This window comes from Oryzias latipes, chromosome 10, assembly GCF_053564925.1.
Source record: "Oryzias latipes strain Hd-rR chromosome 10, Olatipes_Hd-rR_3.1".
NCBI classification, from domain to species: Eukaryota; Metazoa; Chordata; class Actinopteri; order Beloniformes; family Adrianichthyidae; genus Oryzias; species Oryzias latipes.
The window spans coordinates 11004788-11030423 of NC_136246.1; the positions used below are offsets into that span (position 1 = coordinate 11004788).

Consider the following 25636-nt stretch of genomic DNA (forward strand, 5'->3'; position numbering starts at 1 on the left):
TGGTGTCACCAACATGAATTTCCATCCGTTTTCTTTACTATTTGTACTGTCATGACAGCAATGCTTTTGTCAGTTTACCTGTTGTTGCATCTTCAAAAGTGTAGAATAAAATGTGACACTGAATTTGAAACAGCACATTTTAATTTCTTCATCTATTATTAAAGTATTTATTAGTAATACAGTGGAAATTAGTAGATTTGGTTAGCATGTTGATTTACGGTATGCGCCCCTAAATTTTCTGGTTGTGCCCCTAAAATTTTCAGTTAGGGGCCACTGTGCTCCTAGTGAAAAAAGTTAGTCTGGAGCCCTGAGTTGCTAACATTTTGCTATGGAGCAACTTCTAGTCAGAGCAAAGGAAGGGATTGCTTGAGGCAGTGGTTAGACTTTAAGCCTGCACCTGGATTATTTCCTGTAAGTGGTCACTGAGTGTTTCTGCTTGTGAATGCTGCGATCTGCCACAGTGCTGAAAACACAGACAGGTAAAGCGAGTCGCCGAGCTTATCTTATTAAAGCAAGGTCCTGCTGGGAAAAACGCACATCTTGACTTTTTGTGGCTTTCCTGACTTCAGACTGACATTAACTATGAATGCCAGTGGCAGCCCAAACAGGCTTTAGAGGGCCTGAAAGCCAGGGCTGCAGCTCCAGCAAAAAAAAAAAAAAAAATCTCTCTTTGAGAAGAAAAAAAAACATTTCAACAGTCAGATTTGAATACAACAGGACGCTCAGAGTAAATGCTGCTACCTCTGCAGAAGACATGTCCATATTTAACTTACAGCACACATTATAAGCAATAACTCAGTGACAGAGGAAATAATAGTTTAGTTATTAAGGATCTTCGAATTACTATGTCGACAGTTAAGATTAGAGAAAGCTGGAGGAACTGGAAATCCGTCGGCAGGAGTAAATAATCTGCTTTCTTCCACAGCGCTCGGCTCCTTCAGTTCTTAGGAGGGGAGCAGCAGGGGAAAAATGCACAGGCAAACACAGATATGCTCACGAGAAGCAAACTGGGCGAAACAGCACCTTGATAAAAGCAGATCTTGTTCTCCATATGTGTTTACATCATTAGCTCTGCAGGAGGAGCTCGAGCCTGCATCTTTATATACCTTTGCAGCTTAAAAGGCTGGGCAACTCAGACTGTGGGATTTAGGATTTAAATGAGTTGTGTTTTGTTTGTTTGCTTGTTTGTTTTTGAAGGAAAGGTTTGCCCTGTAATGATTTAGTTTTTGTGTGTTTCTAATGAACTCCTGCCGCTCTGCAGACATTATGTCCTTGAAAACGACATACGTTTTTTTGATTTTTATTTCTAAAAATGTCATAATCATAATTAAAAGTGCACTGGGAGTGCTTCGAAAATAGATCAATAGATGATTGGCGTGGGACTTTAAGCCATCCATGTATGATTCTTCAGTGTCGTTTACTGTCTGTCAGCCATTTAAAAAAGCTGTGTGCGCATGCGTTAAACAGCTATTCACCCCAGTCTGTGTTTCCATTCTTATAAACTGAACCAAGAACAGCAGTCCAATTCAATGGCATCATAAAGTTGAAATGCTCTGTGAAATAGAAGACATATTCTCTTATAAGTCAAACTACGGTAATTAATAAATAATTGAATAGCGCTTTTGTACCTTGATTAAGACTCGAGGCATTGTACAGTCATTTACCAGTCCACACACACTTTCACACACTGATAAAACCACCATGTGGGGTTCGGTGTCTTGCCCTAGGACTACACCATCTATGTGTAGTCTATGTTGATCCACAACTTAAAAAAAAAGAAAGAAATACTTCACACTAAAAATTATTCCAAAATGATGAGCACCTTAAAATAGGTGCCATTTGTTCAGCTTTATTCTTTATTTCTGTCGATTTGTAAAAAAATAGTAATAATAATATTTTTTTAAGCCATGGTTCACCAATTTCTAAACAGTATTGAAGGGACAGCAAGAGAAGGGATTGTGGCAAAAGATGAAACACAATTGTATTGTGAACTGACAGCTCAGTTCCACTGTAAAAATAAAATACAATGATGTCTATATTTGTTACCATGGCAACATGTGTTCATCTGAAACCAGCTTGTGTCAGAGTACTCATTGTAACATTGAGTCTGCATTAAATAAACATGTTTTCCTGGATAATGTCTGCATTACACGCGGTTTTCTTGTTCATTTTTTCATGTTCCTCAGTTGCTTCTGATATAGGATATTTGGGGTCTTTTGGTTTAACTGAACCCTCCCTGCTTATGTTAGGACCATTGACTTTATACAAGAACTAGACTGACTGACCCCTCCCCCTCAAACAAGAAGCCAAAATCTTGTATTGTTCATATGGGAAGTAAACCATTTTCTATGGATGATGTCACACTCACTCAGTCCAGTTCTCATACAGTCAATGGTTAAGACTGCATTTGTGTTTTTACAAACTAGTTAAAAGAACAATTTTCAGGGATGGAACTCCAGGCCTCCAGGGCTGCTGTGTTGCCATGACTGATTACCTGTTTCAGGTGTGTCCAGCCAATGAGAACATGCCAGAGCAGGGTATGTTGAGAAGACATGCAGGAAGGCTTCCCTCGAGGCCTGGAGTTACACATCCCTGAACATGTTTTACGATTGTTGAATTTTAGAGTTGCTTTTATGCATACTTGCAATTTTATTTTTCTAGTTTTTATTTTTATTTGCCTTAGGGATCTGTGAAAATGTAGAAAATAGGTTTTAAACTGTTTTTATGTTTTAAAACTATTGCAGTCTGGAATTACAGTCTGACAATAATCAAGTTTGTTTTTTGGTCAAGTTATTTTTAAAATCTCTATATATGATTAATGTAAAAAATGTTGGTATCAATATCTCTCGCCGCACATGAAGTGAAAGAACAGAAACACTTTTTTCCAATCTCAGTGCAGAAAACTACAACATTTATTTTAGCAAAGTTATTTTACAGAAGAAGCTTTTTAGACTGTGTGGGTCTAGATTTTTTTTGCTTTAATCTACCTGTAGTTTCTATTGATGCAATGGTTTCAGTGAGCAGTGCTCTTGAAGGCTTTAAGTGAAGAGTGTCAGCATTAAATATGCTGTAAAATACCTCCAAATGAACCAATGTGTGATTCGTAGGCTCAAAAAATGATTTCTGTTTTAAAACTCTGCCTACATGGATCAGATTGTATGCAGCCGTGTGTGTATCATGTAGCGTAAATACATTGCTTGTGTAATGTAGGTTTAAGACCATTATCTGCAAATTCATCAGTCAAACAGCAGGAGGACAGAAAGCGGTAATAACTTCCTAAAATATGCATACTTTGAGGAGCTGAGTTATTCATGTGTCTTCTATGATGTGTGGGCTGCAGGAGTCTCAGTGGCGTTAACAGAAGAGACGCCACACATAAACGTACTGTTCAAAAAGGCACTCTTTGTTATACGTCCTCCAAATTACTTTTTTTGACTGTTTCTTTTTTTGCACCTTTTTTTAGATTTTGACCCTAATCTTGGCATGATGGCTGGAATCACACCTATGAACCCCATGATGCCCGGCCTCGGTATGGTCCCCGCGCCCGTCTCGCAGGACGTTCCTATGGTTAAGGAGATCATTCACTGCAAGACTTGCACTCTGTTTCCTCCTAACCCCAGTAAGTTTTGGTGACTTGTAGCCCGTCAACATCTACTTTGGAAACACTTTGGAACTGCTTGATGAATTTTTCACATGATTGGTCAATAGATTTTTCACAAATCAAATTAATTTATGATTTCATTTAATTATAATTTCACCTCCATACAAAGATCCTCTATGAAACTTGTGTGGTTGTTTCAGGTGATTACAGCGTCTTGTAATTTATGAAACCAGGTTGATTTGAGCCTTGTGGCTAGACATTGGTCTGCAAAAAAATATCGATTATTCAACGAATGAGACCCACAGATTGTTACCCTCAACAATTAAAAATTAAGAAAATATTCAGAAATGCTGCCAAACTGAAGGAGACATTAAATCATTTTGATATTTAATAATGAATTAAACAGTTGAAAATCTTTATTCTTAAAAGCATTTATAGCTGTAAATTAAAATTATCAACACATAAAAGCCTAAAACAATTTTTGAAAGTTTATGGATCTTTACTGAGTTTATTTATTTAAAAGGGATTTTTTCACAGCTCTGTTGGTCATTTTTGGTAAACTCTTGAGAACTTAAAGCTCCTTGTGATGCTCTGGCCTGAAAGGAATGACATTCTGTGATGTTTTCTGCTGCCTTTGGCCATCTGCTTCATGCTTTGACTTTTCACGATGGCCCACCGGCTCTCTTTGTTTGGGTCACTGCCGTCATTCTGTCGCCTACAACCACTATGACCATCCTTCTCTGACCTTTAGGATTAACAGGGCATTTTTAAACAGGAAGTTGCAGCTTAATGTACAATTTCACTTTTTTTCCCCCTCTTTCTCTGCAGACATGATGATCAGGTTGGATTTGTTTAACCCCCCCCCCTAAAAAATAAGCATTTTTCAGGACATTTCAACCAGTTTAGCTAACTTTTCTTCACCATCATGAACTTCACCAGAATGTGGTGCAATCCACACATTGGTTTTAATAAGAAGCCATTAAAATATATATAAACGTTTTATTTATGTGGGGTTTTGTAATGGGGTCATTCTATAGCTGATCAACAGAAGTCTTGCATTCTCTGAAAATATTCTAAGCATAAAAAGCCTAAAATGTTTTTTATAAACTACTTAGATGTTTATGTTTGTCTCACCACAACGTCCTAATAATTAAGGCTACAGGTAAAGAAATGGAGGAGGTTTTTTGAATGAATTTCACTTTTTTTTTTTTTTTTACATTTTCCTCAATATAAAACGATTTTCCCCAACATGTTGCCTTTTATCTCTGAAGTGAAGTGAATCGATGGCACAATTGTCTCATTATATTAAAACATAAACTCATTCGCACACTTTAACCTACTTTAATATGTGATTCTATATCTTTTCTTGTGTCTGATGGCTGAACAGTAAACTCAGGATTTCCTGCAAGCAACAGATATAGAGATATATTTTTTGCCTCCATAGAGCGCAGCAGAGATCTAAATGAAAATCTAAAAAAATAATAACATAGCTTACACGGTTACTTTTTTACACAGATAAGACTTTAGTTTTGTCAAAAGTGGTCTCTTATCTCCACACGTTGAATTTTTTGAACTTATATTCAATATAAATTTTAACGTCTGTGCTCTACTTGGCTATTATCTCTGAGCTTCTTGTCCTAAACCCTATCTCTGCTTAAGATCTTCTCCCTTTCAACTATTTTACTGTTGGAAAAAGAACTGTTTAGAACTGCCTCATCTCTTGTCACCCGGGTGACTTCATGGTTATTATGACAAATACTGAGTAATAGTTATTTCTCTACAGGAGTTTTGGCTTCTTGAAACCAGCAGGTACTTCCTTTTTGGAATTCGGGGGGGGGGGGGGGGGGGGGGGGGTGTCACTCAGTCCAGTTCTCCTATGCAACAATTATCCACCATTAGTTTAGATTCAGGTGGGTTTTGCTTGAACCCTTTTAAAGCCAGAGCTTTAGTTTCAGTGTTGACGTTCCTCAATCTATCGTAACACTTCAACAGTTTGTGCAATGAATGGAATTTCCACTGAATCACAGTAAAGTGTTGCTTATAGTTGCAAAGCTGCTTTTCTTTGTCTCAGAATTTGTTTTAATCGTTTTAATTGCGTTAATGGTTGAAGAGTTACTTTAGTGCAGAGAGTGTGTGTCATTCCCTGCCGCAGACGAAAGCTCCAAAATGAAAGGATTTAGGGAATATCTTTTACCTGGGTTTGAGCCGCGAATGCTCTGCTTTTGTGGTCAATCCATGAATGGCTAATTACTGTACAACACTACTTATTAGTTCTTACTAGTCCTCTCACTTTTATGGTTTCATGCTCATTTTATTTGACGGATGTCAACATAGATTGTTGCAATCAGATTGTTCTACATAATTAATCAGATATTGATAGCAACTTTTTCTGCTGTTTGAAACAGATACACACAGTCAACCTCAACGTTTTATACCCCTGGTAAATTGTGGAGATACTGCTTTTTGTATAAATGTAAATTAAACCTGAGATGATTTCCTGGGGGACATCCGGGTCACGATCTGTGATCTTTTTTGGAGTGACTGGGAAAGGGCATTAATTTTTCTGGGGTGGTATGATTGATTTAATTACTCTTTGATATTATACATTCAACAAAAGAATACTAGTTTCACCCCTGGGGTAGGAGTAATATTGGGCAGGACTGTTGGTATTTTGATAGTAGTTGCTATACAAAATGAAGGTAGTAGAACAGTAGCTCTTAGTTATCAAGAATGTTTGTATTACAGATGTTGCCTCTTGTATCGTGAATTAGATTCTCTTTTTGTAAATGGGTTTGGCACTATCAGAAAGAATTTCCCACCAATATTAAAATCACATAAAAATGACATATTTGTTCACAAAATTATGTCTAATTTAGAAAGAAAAGAATGAAAACTTTTAATGAGTAAAAAATGTCATCTAAATGTAATATTTTTGTTTCTACTCTACTTTAAGAAAAAGAAAACCAATACATTATTGGCTCTCAGAATGTGCTTTTGCTCTTTAAGAGTGTTTAAGATATTCACATTGAGCATGCACAAGTGAGCCACAAAATGACAATCAAAAACAGCCTTTCTTCAGTTTAATTTAGAAAACTAAACTGATGTCAATGAAAAGCACAATATTAAAAATAAGAATTTTATGCTATGAGACATGGTTTTTTCTAATATTACTTACTTGCGCAAAATAGTAGGAATCAATTCAAAAAACAACCCTACACTCACTCACAAACATAGCCACATATATAGTACACACCCCATTGGTTTTATTTTTGTCTAAATTAAATTTAACCTGGGTTTTTTTTAGTTCATCAGGCCAAAGGGTGAACCCAAAATGAGGAGAAAGCAGCAACAACAAGAATGATTCATGCACAGTGGCTCACAGCTAGAAGGCTCTGGTTCAAATCCCAACCAGGACCCTTTTGTGTGGAGTTTGCACGTTCTCCTTGTGCATGTGTGGGTTTTTCTTGTACTTCCTCCCACAGTCTAAAACATGCGTCTTCATAAGTCCATTGGAATCTCTAAATATTTTCTAGGTGTGCATGTGTGTGGCCCTGCAACAGACTGGCAACCTGTTGAGGGTGTACCCCGTCTTTGCCCAAGTTGCTAGGTTGGCTCCAGCAGCTCTGTGATCTCAAATAGATTTAGTGGGTTCTGAAGATGGAACAAACTAAACATCAGTGGAGCACAACGTTTTGGTCATTCTTTCATCAATCTCATGTAATTCTACTGGCCTGTGTATAAACGTTGAGGCTGAAGTCTGAGAAAACACTCTAAATACACAATTTTGCCTTAGTTTGGGAAGAAAGGGCTCTCTATTCTTTTTTCCCCTGTTTTCCCCTGTTTCAGGTCCAGAGCTGGATTATTGTTGCAGATGGTTAAAAGTGTTCAGCATGTGAGAAACTGTAAAGCACATTCTCAGCTGCTGGCTGCATTGAGGCTTCAGCGAATATCACAAAGCCATCGCTGCAGTCTTGATGACGCAGGAGGCATATAGACTCCATCACACGCAGACATTACTTTCTGGTTGCATTCTCTCAGCCTGACACCGTGTGCCTCGCCTCCATACTCACTGCTCCTCTGCTCAACCCTCTTCTATCTGGTGTGACGGTTATCCTAACACAGGTCGGCATTCTCAACGAGCTCCTTTTTCCTTCTCTTCTCCTTTTTCTTCACACTGCTCATCCTTAGGTTGGACCAGATGTTCCCCTCCACTGATGCTCAGTCTATCAATCCAGCTGAACAGAACTCCTTGAGCTGGCATTGTAAAGTGCTTGGTGTCTTTTGCTCCTAATAGTCTATACTCCACAAGTGAATTTTAGATTTTAAATTATCCTGTAACCCTTGCGCTATCCTAGGCACTTTAGCATTAGGAGTTGGGTCATCTAGACCCACTAGACAGTGCTCTGAACCTTTTTTCTTCAATGATTTATGAACCTCACTGGTGTCCATGGATTCCATGGAATCTTTCCACCTTTATCCACCTTTGTCATGGTAGGGAGAACACGACAATGTAAGGAGGGGGGTCATCTAAGATAGCACAAGGGTTACAACAGTTAAATTGGGAAACTCATATTGGATTCATACAAATTACCAAGCAAACCTTGATCCTTAGATGAAAAAATTCAGTTGAATCCCAAAAAGTGGAATCCAATATTTAAATATCTGGTATTCGAGATATTTAAATATTGGTACAGGACCAAAGACTGAGCAGTCTTTGCCGTCGTCACATAGCAGTACCTCCCAGCTGCACAACTGCTCAGATGACATTTACAATATCTGACTCCAGAATGAATAAAATCTTTAAAAAAAACCATAATCTGATAATGAACATATGGATGACTCTGCAATCTGTTTTCTGTCACTTCACGGCTTTATCAGCCACTCATGGAGCGTAAAGGTCAGCTCATTTGTTGCATTTGCCTGCAAAGCATCTTTTTGCTATGGCAGCTTGTCTTTTTTATGAAGCATCTATATTTTTCTGCCTCTCAACCCAAAACTAACCCTTCAGCTTCAGAGGCCGAGTGCGAGACTGTTTGCTGTAATAGTCATTTTTAAAGAACATCAGAGGCAAACTAGAGTGTAGAAGAGGCAAAAAAGGCACATAAAAGAACACATTACCTTGGGACGTATTTTTGGAGTTGATTATGGTGGCCCTGAAGTTCAAATCACAGCAACAATGCAAAAACTTAGTGACGATCACAAAAATTTTAAATGATTTTAAAAGATGACAAACAGAAATCAAAACTAAAAATAAAATGAAAACAAAAAGGAAACTTTTCAGACAACAGACGTAATTTCTAAAACTCTAAAGTCTTAAAAAATTAAACAAAAGTAAAACCTGGAAAAATTGAGTTATTATGGGACTTTTCTGATTGGATGATGACGTTTGATTTTCGATGTTTATGTTGTTTTTTTTCATGATTATTAAGGAGCATATTCAGTATCACTTCATGCCAAATAACTTTTGGTTGAAATGATGGACAAACATCCTCATCCAATCAGTGATGTCCCATAGTACCTACCTTTTTTCAGTTTCTTCTTTTGTTTCATTTTTTTAGCACTTTTTTTTATTTTTAGGAATTACTTCTGCTTTCGTAAATATATCTTTTCATTCCATTTAATTTTTTTTTACATTTTGCTTTGATTTTTAAAATGTTATTTGTTTGTATTTGTTTTGCTTTTTTAACTGTTGTTGAGATCTTTTATATGTTTTCGTGATGAGGAATTTGTTTCCGCTTCAAGCCCACCATAGCTAATGTCTGTTATAGTAAAAACAGATCAGATATCAATAATAAAAAAAGAAGTTTATGGATTTTATCACAGATATTATTGTTAAAGGCTCAAGCCCAGACTCAGTCTTGCTGTTTCAGAGCATCTTTGTACACAGATGAGACACAGACTCTGTAGCAGACACACACACATATAGACAGTGTATAGCATCCTCACTGCTCCTTTACTTCACCCCTTAGCCCATTAATCACATTCATCATGGATGAGAAGCCTGATCTGTTGGAGATTAGATCAGTCAACATTCATCTGTGTCGAATAAGTGATTTCTGTGTTGCTGAGCCCCTATATTCCACATGATGGGATTTGCAATCAGTTTTTAACCAAAAGGATTTAATTTTCATGCTTGAAATGGCTTGATTTTAACGTTATCTTAGATAAACTATTCAGAGCTTATAGCTCCAAGTTATCATTATTTATGCATTAGGTTTTAGCATTTTTGGATCATAAGTGTTGTGTCTTAAATTTGCCATTTTTGCACAGTTGGTGCCTGTTTTTTATTAAGGAAAAAGAATTAGTCTGTGTGTGTTTTTTTTCTTTCTTTTGCAGCTCAATTAAAAGCTGACAAATGCTAAAATGCAAAAACAAGCAGTTCAAATATAGAAGTGGATGAATGAATGTCAGAGCCTAAGTTTAGTCATTTAGATGTGATCAAAGCAGGTTTTTAAATGCAGTGGAAAGGGGAAAACTAAAAGAGTCAACATTTGATCCTTTTTTGAAATGAGTTCCTTCCTGTTGACATTCTCCCACAGGATAAGGCTCCGTTTTCAGCTTACTTTTATTCAAAAACGGCCTCATTGTCCCACAATCCTCCACCTGACAGCAACTGTCGTTGGTGCTAATGTCACCTGCAGACAGCAGAGCACCACCTTAATCACAATGCAGGCAGTAGATTTTACCCTGTAGAAATCTTCTTCATAAAATCCCTGTAACCTGCTATATCCTGCCTTTTATTTAATCCCTGTGTTGATTTACAGCTTGTGTGCATTGTCAGGGACTGCATTTAGTGCTTCTTTTCCCCCTTTTATTCTTGATAACATTTTGTCCAAAGCCTGTGTGTTTGTATTTCGGGCAACGGAACGCAATGATGACAGAAAAGCATTGGAATAAAAAGCCTGTTGTTCTTTGTTATTACGAGCAGTGCAACAATATATTCTGTTCATTATGAAACGCTGGCAGGCTGAGTTTGACCCTGGCCATCTGCCATACGTTAGGTAATGAATGAGAAGCAGTGAATAATAAATTCAGTTGTCAGAGGCTGTTGTTTGCAGCCTCTCAAAGATCATCATTCATACTTCTCTCAATTAGTCAAATTCTTTTCTGGAGTCCTGTGCATTTGGAATGTGTTTTCTCTGTGTGCAGGGTTGCTGGTTCAAACTGACCTTATCACCAAATGATTGGCTGATATAAGGCACTCGCACATCAGCGAGTGCCTTATATTAGAACACATGTGCAGTAACTCCCCGCTTTGCTTTTTTTCTGTTTCCGTCAGACCTTCCCCCTCCTGCCACGAGAGAACGTCCTCCAGGATGTAAAACGGTCTTCGTTGGGGGTCTCCCAGAGAACGCCAACGAGCAGCTTATCGTGGAGATCTTTGGGCAGTGCGGCGATATCACTGCTATACGCAAAAGCAAGAAGAACTTCTGTCACATCAGGTTTGCAGAGGAGGCCACCGTGGATAAGGCTCTCTTCCTCTCTGGTACGTTGTCTGTCACACAATCAGTTCTTTCTGTCGAGTCCCACAGTACTGTAAAGGTCACAACCTGTAATCATGCTAATAACAGAGGATCTGAAGCCTTGATTGCAACTGCCCTTATGGGTGGAAATGGGCTGTCTGTGGGCGAAAACAGGGGCTAACCTGTAACAAAGCACACAAGTGGCCCCCATAAAATATCAAGGTTGTAGACCACTCGGCGAGCCTGTAGAAAGAGCAGGAGCATGCTGCAGGATGTATCAAACACCTAAACAACGCATACGGGTGAAGTAGGTGAGATGCAAGCGGGTCATACGGATTAGTCGTTTTTTAGTCCCCAAATCCTGGGGACTGTTCACGTGATAGATGCCCTCTCCTTGCATGCAGGTTGACTGTTACAAATGAGAAAATTAGACAACCAGAGCATAGTTTGTGTGGACATCCTACAGGTGTCCCACACGGGCACTTGCATATCACGTGCACACCCTGTCAAAACAGGATTTGCGCGCGATCAGAAAAGGCTGATTTCCACTTGTCCGTCTGCGTTGTGTCTCCGTTGCATTGATGCAAAAAAAAATCAAGCGTTCATTTGTCAATCGAAATGTTTCCAGGTCCGGGTTTCAAAATAAAACCTTTCGTTGTACTTTCAAAACAAAACTTTATAAAGTTTTGTTTTATGGAATGCCCATGGAATGCCCGTGCAACAACGCACGTTAACACTGCGGATGGCACCATTGTTTATTTTTGCCTCAGACGAAGAGAGTTTAACTTTAAAAGTACAAAAACATATAATTTACAACACAAAACATGCATTTCAAAAGGATTAAGGAAGAAGAGGGCATAGGCCTTTTACTGATTTCCTCTTTTTATTTAGAACACAAAAATAGTTGTGACATATCTAATGATTTAAATCAAAAGAGGTGAAAAAAGTTACAAAACAAAACCTTTTTAAGCCAACGGGGAAATGGAATTCCTCCATTTTTATGAATCGATATTGTATCTTGTAAAAGTAAAGATCGATTTAAACCAATACCACATCATTTCAAAACCTTTCACTTATACTTGAATTCTAAAAAACTATGTGTTCTTAATTCTTTGATCACCATGAATTCATTTCTACGTCAGAATCTGTGTATCTTCTGCACCAAACACTTTGATCTGTTGCTGCAAACAGAATTAGGTTTACAGAAACTACATGTGCATTTTTTATGAGTGGGGCTGCACTGGAGCGTGTTTTTTTAATTAATATTTTTTTTCACAATGACAAAGAATTTTTAATCCAGCGAAGTTGTGGTTTGTGCTGTTAAACTGAGCAGCTAAGGTTGCAGACATAAATGGAAGCTTTGAATTATTTATAGCTGTCCTCCATGCCAAGTTTATAAAAGCAAGATTTCCCCCCGAAAAAACAAAGCTAAAGTGGTTCAAATGCGCATCCTAAATTATTTAAGGTGTTTTTTTATGTTAACGCATTCATAATAAGGACATTCTGAATTTGGAGCCGGCCAATCAGAAAATGTTGCAGCAGATTGTTCTGTTATCAAACTCCTGATTGAGTGGGTTATTACAGGAGCAATTGAAACTCCACGGCAGCTTTTCTGCTGTTTATTTTCATAGCTGTATATGCAGAGATCCTCATCTGTAATCTGCTGGCCACACGCTGCAAAAACCCCCCAAAAAAATACAACTTGGATCTGCAAAAATCTTTTCCTTATTACTGTGCGATTCCACTTCTAAATGCATATGTGGGTTTCTTAGTGAGATTGAGTCGGGTCCTATCGATTTGGGCTGCCTCTGTTCTCACGGTGAGATGTGGGCGCAAAAGGTCCATATATTAGAGTGATGACCGAGCCGTGGAGTTTCCCCATAAATAAAGCCCCACCCACACACAGCCTGTGCAAACAACAGCACCCAGCAGTGACACACACTCCAAGCAGTTCCTGCTCACCGACATCTCCTCCTATGAAATATTGAAGGATGGAAAGACCGGAGCTGAGAGCACAGCAAAAAAAAAAACAACAAAAAAAAAACACCTACTTGCACTCATTTCCTTTCCCTGTTTATGTTTCACCAATCTCCTGTCCAGACACTCGCTCTCTGATCATTTCAAGCAATTAAATCGCTAAATAGGGATGATTTCACTTCAATCCACAACTAGCCATTAGTGGGAATTTAATAAGGAGGATAGAGTGGGGATGAGAGGGAAATAGAGAAGGAAGAGGGGTTAATAAGGGATATTGTGGTCTTTCAGTGCCACTAGAGAAGTAATTGGCCTCTCTAAGCCTCCTCTAATGTATTGACTAAAGGATGCAAGCCTTCTGTGCCGCAAAAACCTCTGCATGCTGTTTATAGTTTAACATAAAAGAAGTCAAAAAAGCGTGTGGGTCAGGGAGAGCTATCCCATGAAGTAGGGCGGAGATTTGCTCTATGTCCTCTTGAAAGGCAGGCATAAGTCACACAGAGGAGCTCCATGATAAAGTAGAGCTCATCTCTGGATCCTTTTTGGTCTAATGTCTCTATTTTCGGCAATTTGTTGTAATTCAGGTTAATCCTATTCATGCCTCAAGCCATTGTTTTCCACCTCTGCTTAAACGCTTTGTGTTGTCTTTGATTTACTACCAAAAACGTTATTTATTTATTTGAAAGGCGATGGATTTGATTCTTATTGTTCAGGTAATTCAGGCCCTACAATGAAAAGATGTTGAAGTGTCCCTTTCCTGCACTAAGACACTGAGATGTAATCCATTTTAGGTCTCTTTTTTTGTGGTTACTGTAGGCCGTAACCAACACTGTACGGCTTCCACCAACAACTCTGAGCAACAGGAAAACAAACGCTCCCCAAACGTCTTAATTCCCTCTCTCATACACCAGGCCCCCTCTCCAAATTTCCCCTTTTCAACTATTAACTGAACCCTATTGGTGCAAATCCCCGATAACAGGTTGGATGGCAGACTCCAGAGCCACCAAGCCTTTCTGCCTTGTGTGTCCACTGAGCTCCGGTACATAGAACATTGGCTGAACCCCAACAGCCACCCAACCTAATGTAGTCCGCTACAATATTTAAATACATTTTTTCTTCTGTCAAACCTTAGTCATAGGCACCGGTACAGGGCTTGACCTGTATAGGTGCTGCAGGTTTTTGGGTCGTCTGGGCCCTTAGAAAGTCGCAGACAGGAGCGGCTGCATCTTAAGGGGAACGCAGGTGTGTCTTGCAGTTCCCTTGAGGTTCAAGCGGCCACCTTAAGGGACGTTATGAAAATGGTATTGTCGTGTGTGTGTGTGGTAAATGTATCAAAAAGTATTTGTATCTGTTCCAAGCTCTTATGATGTACAGGTGCTGCTGTCATACGGTGCCCTTACACCACACTCTAGTCATTAGTGAGGTGCGCGGAATGGCACACACAGGGTGTGCATGTGATGCAGACTGTATCACATCGCTGACCTGTTCAGGCTCAGCAACTCAAAAACAAACATGTCCACAAAGCTCTGCTCACGCAGTCCCACCCCTGTATCCGTGCTGCAAATGACCTGTCCTTTTTCTGCAGCCATGCTCCCATCTGATCGCTCCTGCTAAGCAAGCAGTTATTAGTCTGTACCTTTAAATAGGAGGCCGTCACTTGCTGAATCAGCTCAGAGGTAACAGCATCATCATTTAGAGCGGCGCGTCCTGCTGTTTCCTGTTGTCAAACGCACACACGGCGCTCCAGCTCTGAGTGTGTGCAGCATCAACTGCAGCCTTAATCCGCCTCAGCGCTGAAACAGAAGTGCAGCTGAATGTTTTAACGCAGTGTTTTGTTGTTGTTGTTTTTTCTCATCTTTTCAAAATTTAAACATCTTGAAATATGCTGCTAGTTAAAACAGAGGAACAAATTGAAACATTTCTTGCGTCTCCTCATGTTTTCCACCTCAGATGAAATTGGCAGATCGTATTCGGCACCTGGAACATTTTTGAAATTGCCCAACTGTGAAAATGACACAAGTGCACACAGATCACCCCTGCCTGCCATCTGTTACTCCCCACACTGAATCCATCTCTGCTCCTATTGAACATTTCTCCTTCCTCAGGGTACCGGATCCGTTTGGGCTCCAGCACAGACAAAAAAGACTCGGGTCGACTTCATGTGGACTTTGCCCAGGCCAGGGACGACCTATACGAGTGGGAGTGTCGTCAGCGCATGTTGGCTAGAGAGGAGCGCCACCGCCGCAAGATGGAGGAGGACCGGCTCCGCCCGCCGTCCCCTCCACCAATCGTCCACTATTCTGAGCACGAGTGCAGCCAGCTTGGAGACAAGATCAAAGGTGAAGAAGAAACCTTGTTAGAAGAAAGTGCATGTTTTGTTCACACTGAGCCTGTGACGCACGTTCAAGAACATAAAGTGTTAACACTGTTGCTTCTCAATACTACCTCATGACCGCCACCTACAGTTTTAACTATGGTTTTGCTGTTTTTTGACGACAAAAAAAACTGGGGTATTTTCTAGGACATAGTTTCTGCAGGGCAGCAGTAATTCATTAGAAATTCACTTCTGAGATATGGGCGTGACAATTGGGGTGGAGTAAGCCCGCCCCCTTCCCATAATCCATCTATTTACATGCTCTCCCATGAGCTTACAGCCCCTCACACCCCCAGGCTAACATCACTGGTGCAACAAAAATAGTAGGTGGATGCATCAGAATGAAGCGGCGCAGGGAGCTTGTGAGCAGCCAATTGCAGCAGCTACATCACAGCTACAAGTTTTTTTGCATAGAATCTTTTTCAAACTGCATTTTTCGTCTGCTCCTGATTCACAACGAGTTAAATAAAGAAATACTCAGAAATGCAATTATCAACATACATTTCTTAATATATATAATCTATCATCAGAAAAGGACATGTCAAAAACGTGATTTTCATCAGACTTGGTCTTTACTCTCCTGTGCACGGATAAGTCATGCTTGAAGGGAAGACGGTTTGTCACTGAAAGCAAATGTGTTCTTCATGAATTCTCCTCTAATTTGGTCTAAGGTATCTCAGGATTATCAACAGGACTAGCATTAGGGGAAGTGCTTACATGGAAAGCTCGTTGTTGGTTCCTGATGTTACAGGAAGAGCTTCTACTTTGAAGAAACTACACAAACACTGTAAACACAGGAAAGACTTTCCTCTGCCTTTTTGCACTTCCCTCTCATCCTGTCCCTCCTCCTATCCACTCATCATTTGGAGTTGTCTCGTTAGCTCTGCTTTCCTCCTCTTCGGCTTTCTGTCTGCTTTCTAGCTGAATATACACGTTTCTCTAATGAGCGGCGGCACTTCCAGGTCTCAGTCGCATTGGCAGATAACAGCACGGTCGTGACTTTCTGCCTCTTTGCCATCTGCAAGTGTCTTTCTGTTTTCAGTTCTGGCCACAGTGCAAAGAACTCCTGACACAGAGCCGCTCCAGCCAAGAATTTGTTTCTGATCACTGTGGCTGCTGTTCTGAAAATCCCAGCTGTTTGCTGCCCATTAGAGTTTCTGTTTTCTCCCCTTCAGTCTGTTGGCGGCACTTTGACGAGTGTACTCTAAACTCTGCTTCACCCCATGACAACAGGTCACCTACCAAGTCGTTTTGTGCTTTACTTTTCTGTTAAAGATGCCATAGGGAGCCATAAAGTTCCCCAAATTACAGTTTTAGTTTTCTACTTCTGTTCCTTAACTGACTCTTCTAATACATTTCTAGAACTTTACTCATGATTTTCGGTCTGTTTTGGATTCACAACGTTCAGCGGTTTCATGGAAACTATCCTGACAGGTCCTATTTCTACCCTTTTGGTCAGACGATAGCAAGTTTGCAGAAGCGGTGCGTGTTCTCCTGACCTGGCTGGAACGAGGCGAGGTCAACCGCAGGAATGCCAACAACTTCTACTCCATGATCCAGTCCTCCAACAGCCACATCCGGCGACTGATGAGCGAGAAGAGTCAGCATGAGAAGGAGATGGAAGAGGCAAAGGAGAAGTTTAAGACCGCTCTGGCTGGCATACTGGCACAATGTGAGTATCACCATCGACACAGTAAAGACTCCAGAGGGGACTCAAAGTCAGGAATTTTCTTTAAAACAGACACTTTTACACATTGCTTTAAATCTTTAAATGAACTCTTTTTGAAATAATTAAGTGTTTTTTAAATAAAGAATGTAGTAAAGAATGTGCATTTGTGGGCTAAGCAGTAGAACTGAGTGAGTGTGATGTTCACATCAGCAATCTGCCATATTTCCATCATCAGCTTCAAACTGCTTAATCTGTCCTTGGTGTTTGTTTGCTTGTATGAGTATTTAAATAAATGAAAACACTAAAAATATAGAGATGTTGCCAGTGACAACCAAATAACACATAAGGCTAGTGTAACTCGCCAACGGTTTCCACAATCACCATAAATCAGCTGATTCTAACGCAGAGAAAAGTTGCTTTTCACATCAGCTTTGCACAGAGATGCTTTTCTCCACATCAGAATCCGTCGGAATCAAACTAATTGCAGAATCAGTTGAAGAGTTACGGTTGTCGAAAGAATGTAGACACTGGAGCCGTTGTATTTGAGTGTTAAAGAAGCGTTTAGTTCCTTAAAGTCCCGCTCCGATGATCTTTTGATCTATTTTAAAGGGTTTTTTCTATTATGATTATGTCGTTTTAGGCTAATTCTTAAACCTGTGTTGTTTCCTTGGACACAGTTTCTGCAGAGCAGCAGTAGTTCATTAGAAAGTTGTCTCCGAGTTGTGGGCGGGACTGTTGACGTGCAAGCACGCCCACACTTCCGCTCATCCATCTGTTTACATGTAATCTCATTACCGGCGCAAACAAAAATGGTGAGCATTATTGGAGCTACCGGCCGTACAACTTTTATCCAGATTCCAGGGCTTAACTTCCTTCCTACAAGAACATGCAAAAAACACCAGAAACACAATTTACATTTGAGTGGGTTTTTAAGGAACCTTTAAACTATAATATTTACACCATTTCAAACACTTTTTTACATCTTCATTTGTTTTTAAGTCTTTCCATTGGATCCCTTTAAAATGCATTTATTGTATTCAATACAGTTTTTTTTTTGCATCTTCACATTAAGTTAAAATACATTTTCCTAAAGTAATTGACATACATTAAGTCCAGCATTTTGTTGCAAACTCTAAATGTCAGCCTCGCTCCGTTTTGCACATCTAATGCATTTAATTGTTTTTCTCCTCCTTGAGTCAGGACTTTGTGTTCCCAGAACCAAGGAGGTTCAAGGAGAGCAAACATTATTATTTACAAGGTTTTTCAACAACAAAAAAAGAAAGGACAGTTTGTGCTTTGGTGATGTGTTTGTTTGCATGTTGCTTAGTCACATTCATGCAACTTCATACTTGCTGAGAACCATACATCCATTTAAATTCAGAAATTTATGAAAAAATGTATTTAAGAACTGCAGGAAATTTGATCCTCACTGCTGAATTTCACACCGTAGATTTTATCAAAAAAGAGAGAAAGAAAATTAAAAACCAGAAAGAAATATGAGTCCATTTAGACCGATGATGCCCAGTAAGAGGAAAGTGTATACATTGTTCATCACCAAAGACAAGATTCAGTAATATGAATCACACACAGTCACCAGCAGCAATTTGTTGCAAGTCAGTAAAGCTGGCTGTGTTGTGTAGTTTTGTTATTCAGCTTGAAGCCTGTTCTCTCAAACCAGGAGTTCGACAGAGAAAAGCTGTTGACGACAGTGAGAAAATTCGCCAAATGTTTCTATGGCGCCGCCCACATTCACAGCTCCTCTGCTCCTCTAACAAACGCACGTCTTTACAAATTTCAACAGGAAACAAACAGGCCGGGAAGTCATGTTGCAACAGAGAGAATCTGCCAAATGCAAATGTGTTTACTTTTGTTCTAAAAAGGGACACAATACAATTTCTTGAAGTGTGGTGGTTTGACATCAGTAAGCAAAAGCACAAAGGGAGCAGGAATCGGTGCATGAAAGGGCAGTGTGAGAGGATGACAAGACCAAAGAAGTCTGTTTTTTTTGTTCTTCTGTGTTGTTTGCCATGTTGTTCTTAACAAATCCAAAGACTTGTGAACTGCACTGAAAATGTAAGTATGTTTTTAAGACCTCGCTGAACTTATAAAGACTGTATCTAATGCTACGTTCACAGCTACCTCGTCAACAAGCGTTCAAGCAACCACTTCTAATAAAAAGCCTATGCAAATAGGTAAAAGCGTGTTTTGGGCTTCTGCATTTAAAGTCTAGTGTTCACTCGTCACTACACAGGTTTTTAAGTCCATTTTTGGGCTCTATGTACAAAACGTGCAGCCATTCAATGCGTGTTAAAAATTAAACCAATTGAAGTTCAACCAATCTGGGCCTCGGATTTGGTAGTGACGTATGGACGGTCCCCTTTTTCATTTATTGGACCCGACCTGATTTATGATTTATATAACACAAAGTTTGTCATGTACTGGAATAAAGCTGCTGTTGTTCACAGTTTGACTAATCGCTTCAGGGCCGCCACAGCAGATTTTTAGGCCAGATGCCCTTACCGACACAACACTGTATTTTATCTAGGCTGGGGACAGACACAGGGAGGCCCAGACAAGGCCTTCTTGTAACTACATAGGCAGTCGCGTAAAGGGTCTTGCAGAAGGACTCACACTGGATTAAGCTCATTGCGCCCCCTGGGAGTCCTGCTTGACAGGCCTACACCCAGCCAACTGAGCCATCCAGTCACTATATATCGGATTAAAGCTGAGAAAGAAAAAGCCTGGAGCAAGATTTGCGAAATTTGCACCGTTTTGACATTTCGCACCAAGCCTCTTCCAACTGCAGGTACATGTGCTAGTATCGGGTAGGGACAGTCCAGTGTGAACACCAGATGCTAAAGGTGCATTTATAACCCGCGTGCAACACCAACACATGCCCGGTGGGAACGTAGCATAAAAGGGATATTGACCTAAAGTCAGATGGGAGTGAGACGTGACAGGAAGTTTAACATTTGTTGTTGCGGTTTTGTCCTTCTTGACCTGTCTGAAGAGTTTATGTTGCTTTTATTTTAAAAAAAAAGGCCAAAAGAACAAATAACGGCTCTATTCTTACACAAGAGTATAACCTGGGTTGAATATTAACTCTGCCTTCCAATGTAGCCGCGAGGAGCCCAAACATGTTTTTTTTTAATAAATTGTTTTCTATTTCAAGTTTTTTTTTTTTTTTTATCCAAAGGCTATATGTTTCAGCAGCACACGCCTCTTACTGCGATGCCTCTGCAGCTGCTAGTTTACATTACAGCCTCTGGCACTCCGTCTACCCATATGCCTCCACATGCTTGTAAAAAAAAGTAAACATCCTTGAAGTGAGCTTTCAGATGCATTGTTTATTAGGTAAATAGAAAACCTGGAGTTTGAGCGTGGGTTTTATTTTTAGGTAGCTATGGGAGAGGCCCTCATGTTGTCCTTGTGTTAGCCAGCCTCAATGATTTCAAGCCATAAAAGCACATTCCTATTCATGGCTTTTCCTTCCTGCTGGGAAAGATGTAGTGTTAATTATAAGGCCGAAGTGCCACTTCATGGTCAAGTCAAGCTCTACAGTTTTAACAGGAGAGCAGCTACATTTGCCATTGACTGTTAATACTGTTTATTCCAAATAGGAAGTATGTGCTGGCTCCAAGAAGTCAAAATGCCATAGACTTCTATAGAGAAATAAACAGCGATGAGTTTTTTTGGTTAGAATAACCATTCTTGTACTGATACCTTTTTTTCTTGATGTTCTTGATAATCCAGATCTTTTTCTTTGTAGTGCAAGTTATTCAAGTTATAAACTGACCAATCAGATGCCTCAGTAAAAGAATGTAGTCTCACATCAAACGTTTGGCAAATTCTGGGGTTGTGGTACATGCATAAGTACACATCTACTTTCACCCCTTCTGCTTACTGATGAAGCCTGGTTCCAACATAGCAACGTCTACATCACACAAAAATGGCGACTAAATTGACTGAATTTCATTGGAGCCAGGAGTAGGCCAGAGAACGTCACACGTCAGTCCAGCTACAGTCAACAACATTCACAGGTTTTAGGTTGTGTATTCTCTTCTGACACCATTGGGTTTGATTCTGATCATTTTCTTTTTTAATATCTTCACAGTTACACAAAAACATAAGTGGTGTCTGATTTTGTCGAATGAACGTTCTGAGATTCCAGTGAATTAGTTGTTGCGATTTTGCTTTTAACTCATCCTAAATTACATAATAAAAGCTTACATGTGGAAAGTATGTATTTTTGTGGTGGTGGAAGCATTAATAAAAGGATATTTTCCAGACACAAAATCACTTTGCACAATATTGCTGCATATTTCTCTCCTTGTACTCTTTAGTCTGTGTCTTTATTGATATTTAATCAAATTACCGGGTGCTGGGAAGACGGTATTGATCCCTTTTCAGTTCTTTGTCTCATCAATCTGCAAACATGCTCACTTAAGCACACTTAAGTGGTGGCCTTATTGACTTCCTTATGTGTATATTGGGAGCTCAGGACCTCATTTCTCTGTGATATCATGCAGCACAGTAGGTAGCAAAGGACTTGATGTATCACAACTGATATAAATTCTAATCGGGAGCAGATCCCAGCGCTTGTTGGATGCGGGAAGATCTCGGAGCTGGAGCGTTTGGCTCCGAGCCTTGCATTAAACAGACACTTTGACCAAAGAAGTGAACTCAGTCCAGACTACTTATTCTGCAACTGACTTTCTGACTTCAGTGCTGCAAAGGGTCAACCTTGAAAAAGGATTGTGGGTTTCTGCAGACGCTGAGGCAACACTGTACCCCTGCAGAAACGTGCTGTCTGTCGGTATGAGTCCTGTTTAGGGATGGAGGTGCACAGTGGTCAACGGTGTCAGGCTCAAAGTGAGTTATTTTGAGCACTTGGTAGTCGCAAAGCAAATTTGATGCCTGGAGCCTGCAGAGGATTTTATACGGAGAGTGTATGTGCAGTTCATAATTTGACTTTCTTTGTTGTGTTTTGAAAATAATCCATTTTTGCACAACTGTGCAAATTTGGGTAATGTTTAGAGCTAAATTTAAATTGATTTCACATATAATGAAATCAATTTCCTCATCACTTTTTGTGGAGGGCTATTTTTAAGAATCATCATCCACCTTGTGTTTATGTTGCAGTCCAGTTAGATCCCACAATCAAATTTGATCTAATAAATGTAAAGACATGTATGCCAGACAGTTCTTACAATCTGAATACTGCAGGTAAGGCGGTTTTTCAAATCTTTATAGTTCATAGGTTGGCTGTCATCTTTTAAAGTACATTTGAATCTACAGGTACTGTAGATCAAAGTGCAGCCTGTTGACCTGCAGCTTTACAGGTATTGCTGGATTTGGATTGTCTGGGCCCGTGGAGGACCGGACTTATCCACGCGATACGTAAGCGCCTATAAGACGCCCACACAAACTACGCTCTGATTGTCTAATTTTCTCCATTTCTAACAGTCAGGCTGCATGCAAGCAATGCACACTTATCACTTGAGGAACACTGAAGAGCTCCTTGCAGAATGTGCAGGGTTTGTGTCTGATCTACTTCCTCCGAACGTACTCCTACGTGTTGTTTAAGTGTTCACCGCCTACTGTCCCCTGCAGCAGGTTCATATAAAAATGTGCATGAACATTTTCGCTCTCTGGACTCACCAAGCCGTCTACGGCCTTGATATTTTGTGCAGGTCACCTGTGTGCTCTGTACAGGTTTTCCCATTTTTGTCCTGCAGACAGCCCAAAGCCAGCCGTGAAATTGTGTCATAATGTAATAATCGATTATATCAATAATGGAACAACCAAGTGACATCACAGCGGACAACACACACGTGATGTCAACAAGAATTGATCAGTCCATCATTTCAGTCCAATCTGTTGAAACACTTCAGATTAAGCAAAGACGTGTTCAAACAGTAGAATGTTCTAATAGTATTCCCTTTGGATTATTTGAATGTGGAAAAACAACAGTGGGCTGAACTTTAGGAAACTAAAATGTGAATGGATTTGACATTAATAATTGTTTACTTGTTTGTTTGTACACAAATTTAATTTACACTTGATTATCTTGAGATATAGAAGGAATCTGGAAAACTTCCGTTGCACTGTTCAGTAGCAGGTATTTATCTCTGAGTCACACTGGTTGAAGTTTTGGGTAAAGATGTCCTGGATCGGTTTTGGGTCAGTGATTCGGATCGTTCAAACTGAACCAATATCGACTATCGTATCAGCAACCACAAAAATTAGTTAAAGTTTTTAAACATTTTCAAACGTTCCCATCGATCTTCTGTCCTTCTGTACCGTGATGCTGTGGCATCAGTCGGTAAGTCTCTCACACACACTCACACACACTCACAGAGTTCTTTAAATCCTTAGTTGACTCCACTTTTTCACTCCTCTGCTCCTTCCCAACTGCCCTCTGTCTGTCTCTGTCTCTGTCTCTGTCTCTGGATGGTCTCTGGTCCTTCCCTGCATCCCGCCACAGTTGAACAGATTGTGTCTGTATTCCAAGCTTCTTCCAAACAAAAGGCATGGGACCATTTCTCCAAAGCTCAGCGCAAGAACCTGGACATGTGGCGCAAGCAAGCAGAGGTTGGTACTCTTTCTGCATTATTGTAAATATCTTTATGGGTAATTTCCTTTTTTTAATACGTCTTCGCTATAATGCTTAAATTTATAAAAAAAATAATAATAATAGCTGTTAAGAAGGGGTTGAAATAAAACAACAATCAGTCCGTTAAATTACTGAAGCCAGTGTGAAAGATCCAGTCCCCACCTCCCGTTCTTTCACCCCTGAACTCCCCCATAAAGAATTACAAACTGCTGGGTGAGTCTTTCCTGATCATTGGCCTCCATACAGGTAATTTTTTTGCCAGCTGAAGTGACTTCACAGCTCTAATTTAACATGAACTAACACTGTAAGACCTGAAAGCTTGTGTATTTCTTCATCTAACAGCACATTTCTCACCCACCATTGTTCTTTGGCAAATGCGAAAAGGAATTGGCATGATTGTGTAGTGATAAATGTAAAGGAGAGCCGGAGAGAGTGTGCTGCAGTCCGTGGTCTAATGGACATTTTATGATCATTTCTTGATTGGTAAGTTTCTCGTTTTTAGTTGCATTAATAAGAGCTGCATGGTCCATAACAGAATCACGGGGCCACAATCAACTTGCACAAAAACTTTTCTTTGTAAGGTAGGTGTAAAAATAAAAAAAAGTTTTGTTTTTGCTCTAATGTTTAACCTGTAGTTTAGCTTTCCCACAACAGCATTCCTTATAGTGATGCTGAGGAGTTCTTTTAACACAAATGTGATGAGTAACTAGATAACGTGCTAATATGCAGCTGTTTGAGCTCAGACTAAAAGTGAGTGTGTGAGGGAAATACCCTATCATTATCTCCAGCTAAGGTACTGAAGGTTCCTCGATGATGTGCTCGCTGGAAGAGCCATGTTCTGTACGTATAAAAGAAGTAAATGGTATTTGAAACTCGATTTGTATTGATGAAAGGCCCTTTGTGCAATTAGATTATCCAACGGGAATCCAGTAGGATGACACAAAAAAATCTGGTCTTTCCTTCTGTGTCTAGGGGTCAAAAACATGTGAATGAAGTTTTAATATTAAAAGTGGACCCAAAGAAACTTTATTTTTGGTTAATTAATTGCTTTTTACTATATTTGTATATTCATTTAGACTGCATTCAGTTTTATGAGCAAATTAGAAGCTAATCATGCATTTTCTTCATCTCCAGTACCAATATTTTATCCAATTTGTTTGTTTTTTTGACAGGAAAAATCAACATTTACACCACTGTTACATTGTTTCCAAGTTACACATTGTTTTACATCATGTGTATTTTCAGTCAGTAAATCAAAATACGTGATTCTGATCATCATTTTGTACTCTCCCCTTTTCCCTCTTTTTTATATGAACAAAGGAACAAAACAGCTGTCAATCACACTCCTCTCTTAAAAAAATAGGTAAATCAATAACATAAACCCACATTATCTGTTATCTTGTAGTAGAGAAGTGTTTTTTTGAAATTAAAGTAGATCTGGTCCAATAGATTTGACCCATTTTGCCCGCCATCTCAAACCTTTGTGTTTGCTTCTTCATTGCAAAAGTCAGTCTTTCCACAACAAGAAGGCCTTGTATTGTTTTGTACCAATCATCTAACGTTGGAGCATCTGGTTGTAACCGCTCTCTTGTCAAGGCTTCCCCCCCTCCCCCCTCCAGCAGTTTTCTCATTAAATATTGGTCTGCAGCAGATCGCATGTGTTGTATTACTGTTCCCAAGTATAGAGCTGAGGCATTAAAGGGAAGGGTTTCTTGAAATGTCGTCTCCAAACATTTATGGATTTCGAGCCAAAAGGATGTGAGTACAGGACAGTCCCGGAATATATGGCAGTGGTTGGCTTCAGATGAGCCACATAACAGCTTGTGGTAATATTTTAGACAAATTCATGCAAATCCATGCTGGATTAGGACTAATGAGAGTAAATTTTTTTTTGCACCAATAAATGTTGTGTGATCGACATGTCAACCACAATCAAATA

At 39.6% G+C, this 25636-nt stretch overlaps 1 protein-coding gene across 9 annotated transcripts in view; it reads left to right on the forward strand.

Moving 5' to 3' along the window:
* enox2 (ecto-NOX disulfide-thiol exchanger 2) overlaps positions 1–25636 on the forward strand; it is a 223206-nt gene that overhangs the window by 165037 nt on the left and 32533 nt on the right. For 7 of the 9 annotated variants that reach the window (XM_023958992.2, XM_023958990.2, XM_023958991.2 and 4 more), the window contains 5 exons: positions 3464–3619; positions 10881–11087; positions 15144–15377; positions 16872–17084; positions 23569–23675. In XM_023958992.2, coding sequence (XP_023814760.1) covers positions 3464–3619; positions 10881–11087; positions 15144–15377; positions 16872–17084; positions 23569–23675 — 917 coding nt within the window. The remainder of the gene's footprint in view (positions 1–3463; positions 3620–10880; positions 11088–15143; positions 15378–16871; positions 17085–23568; positions 23676–25636) is intronic. The other 2 variants (XM_023958993.2, XM_078953943.1) reach the window with 1 other exon arrangement.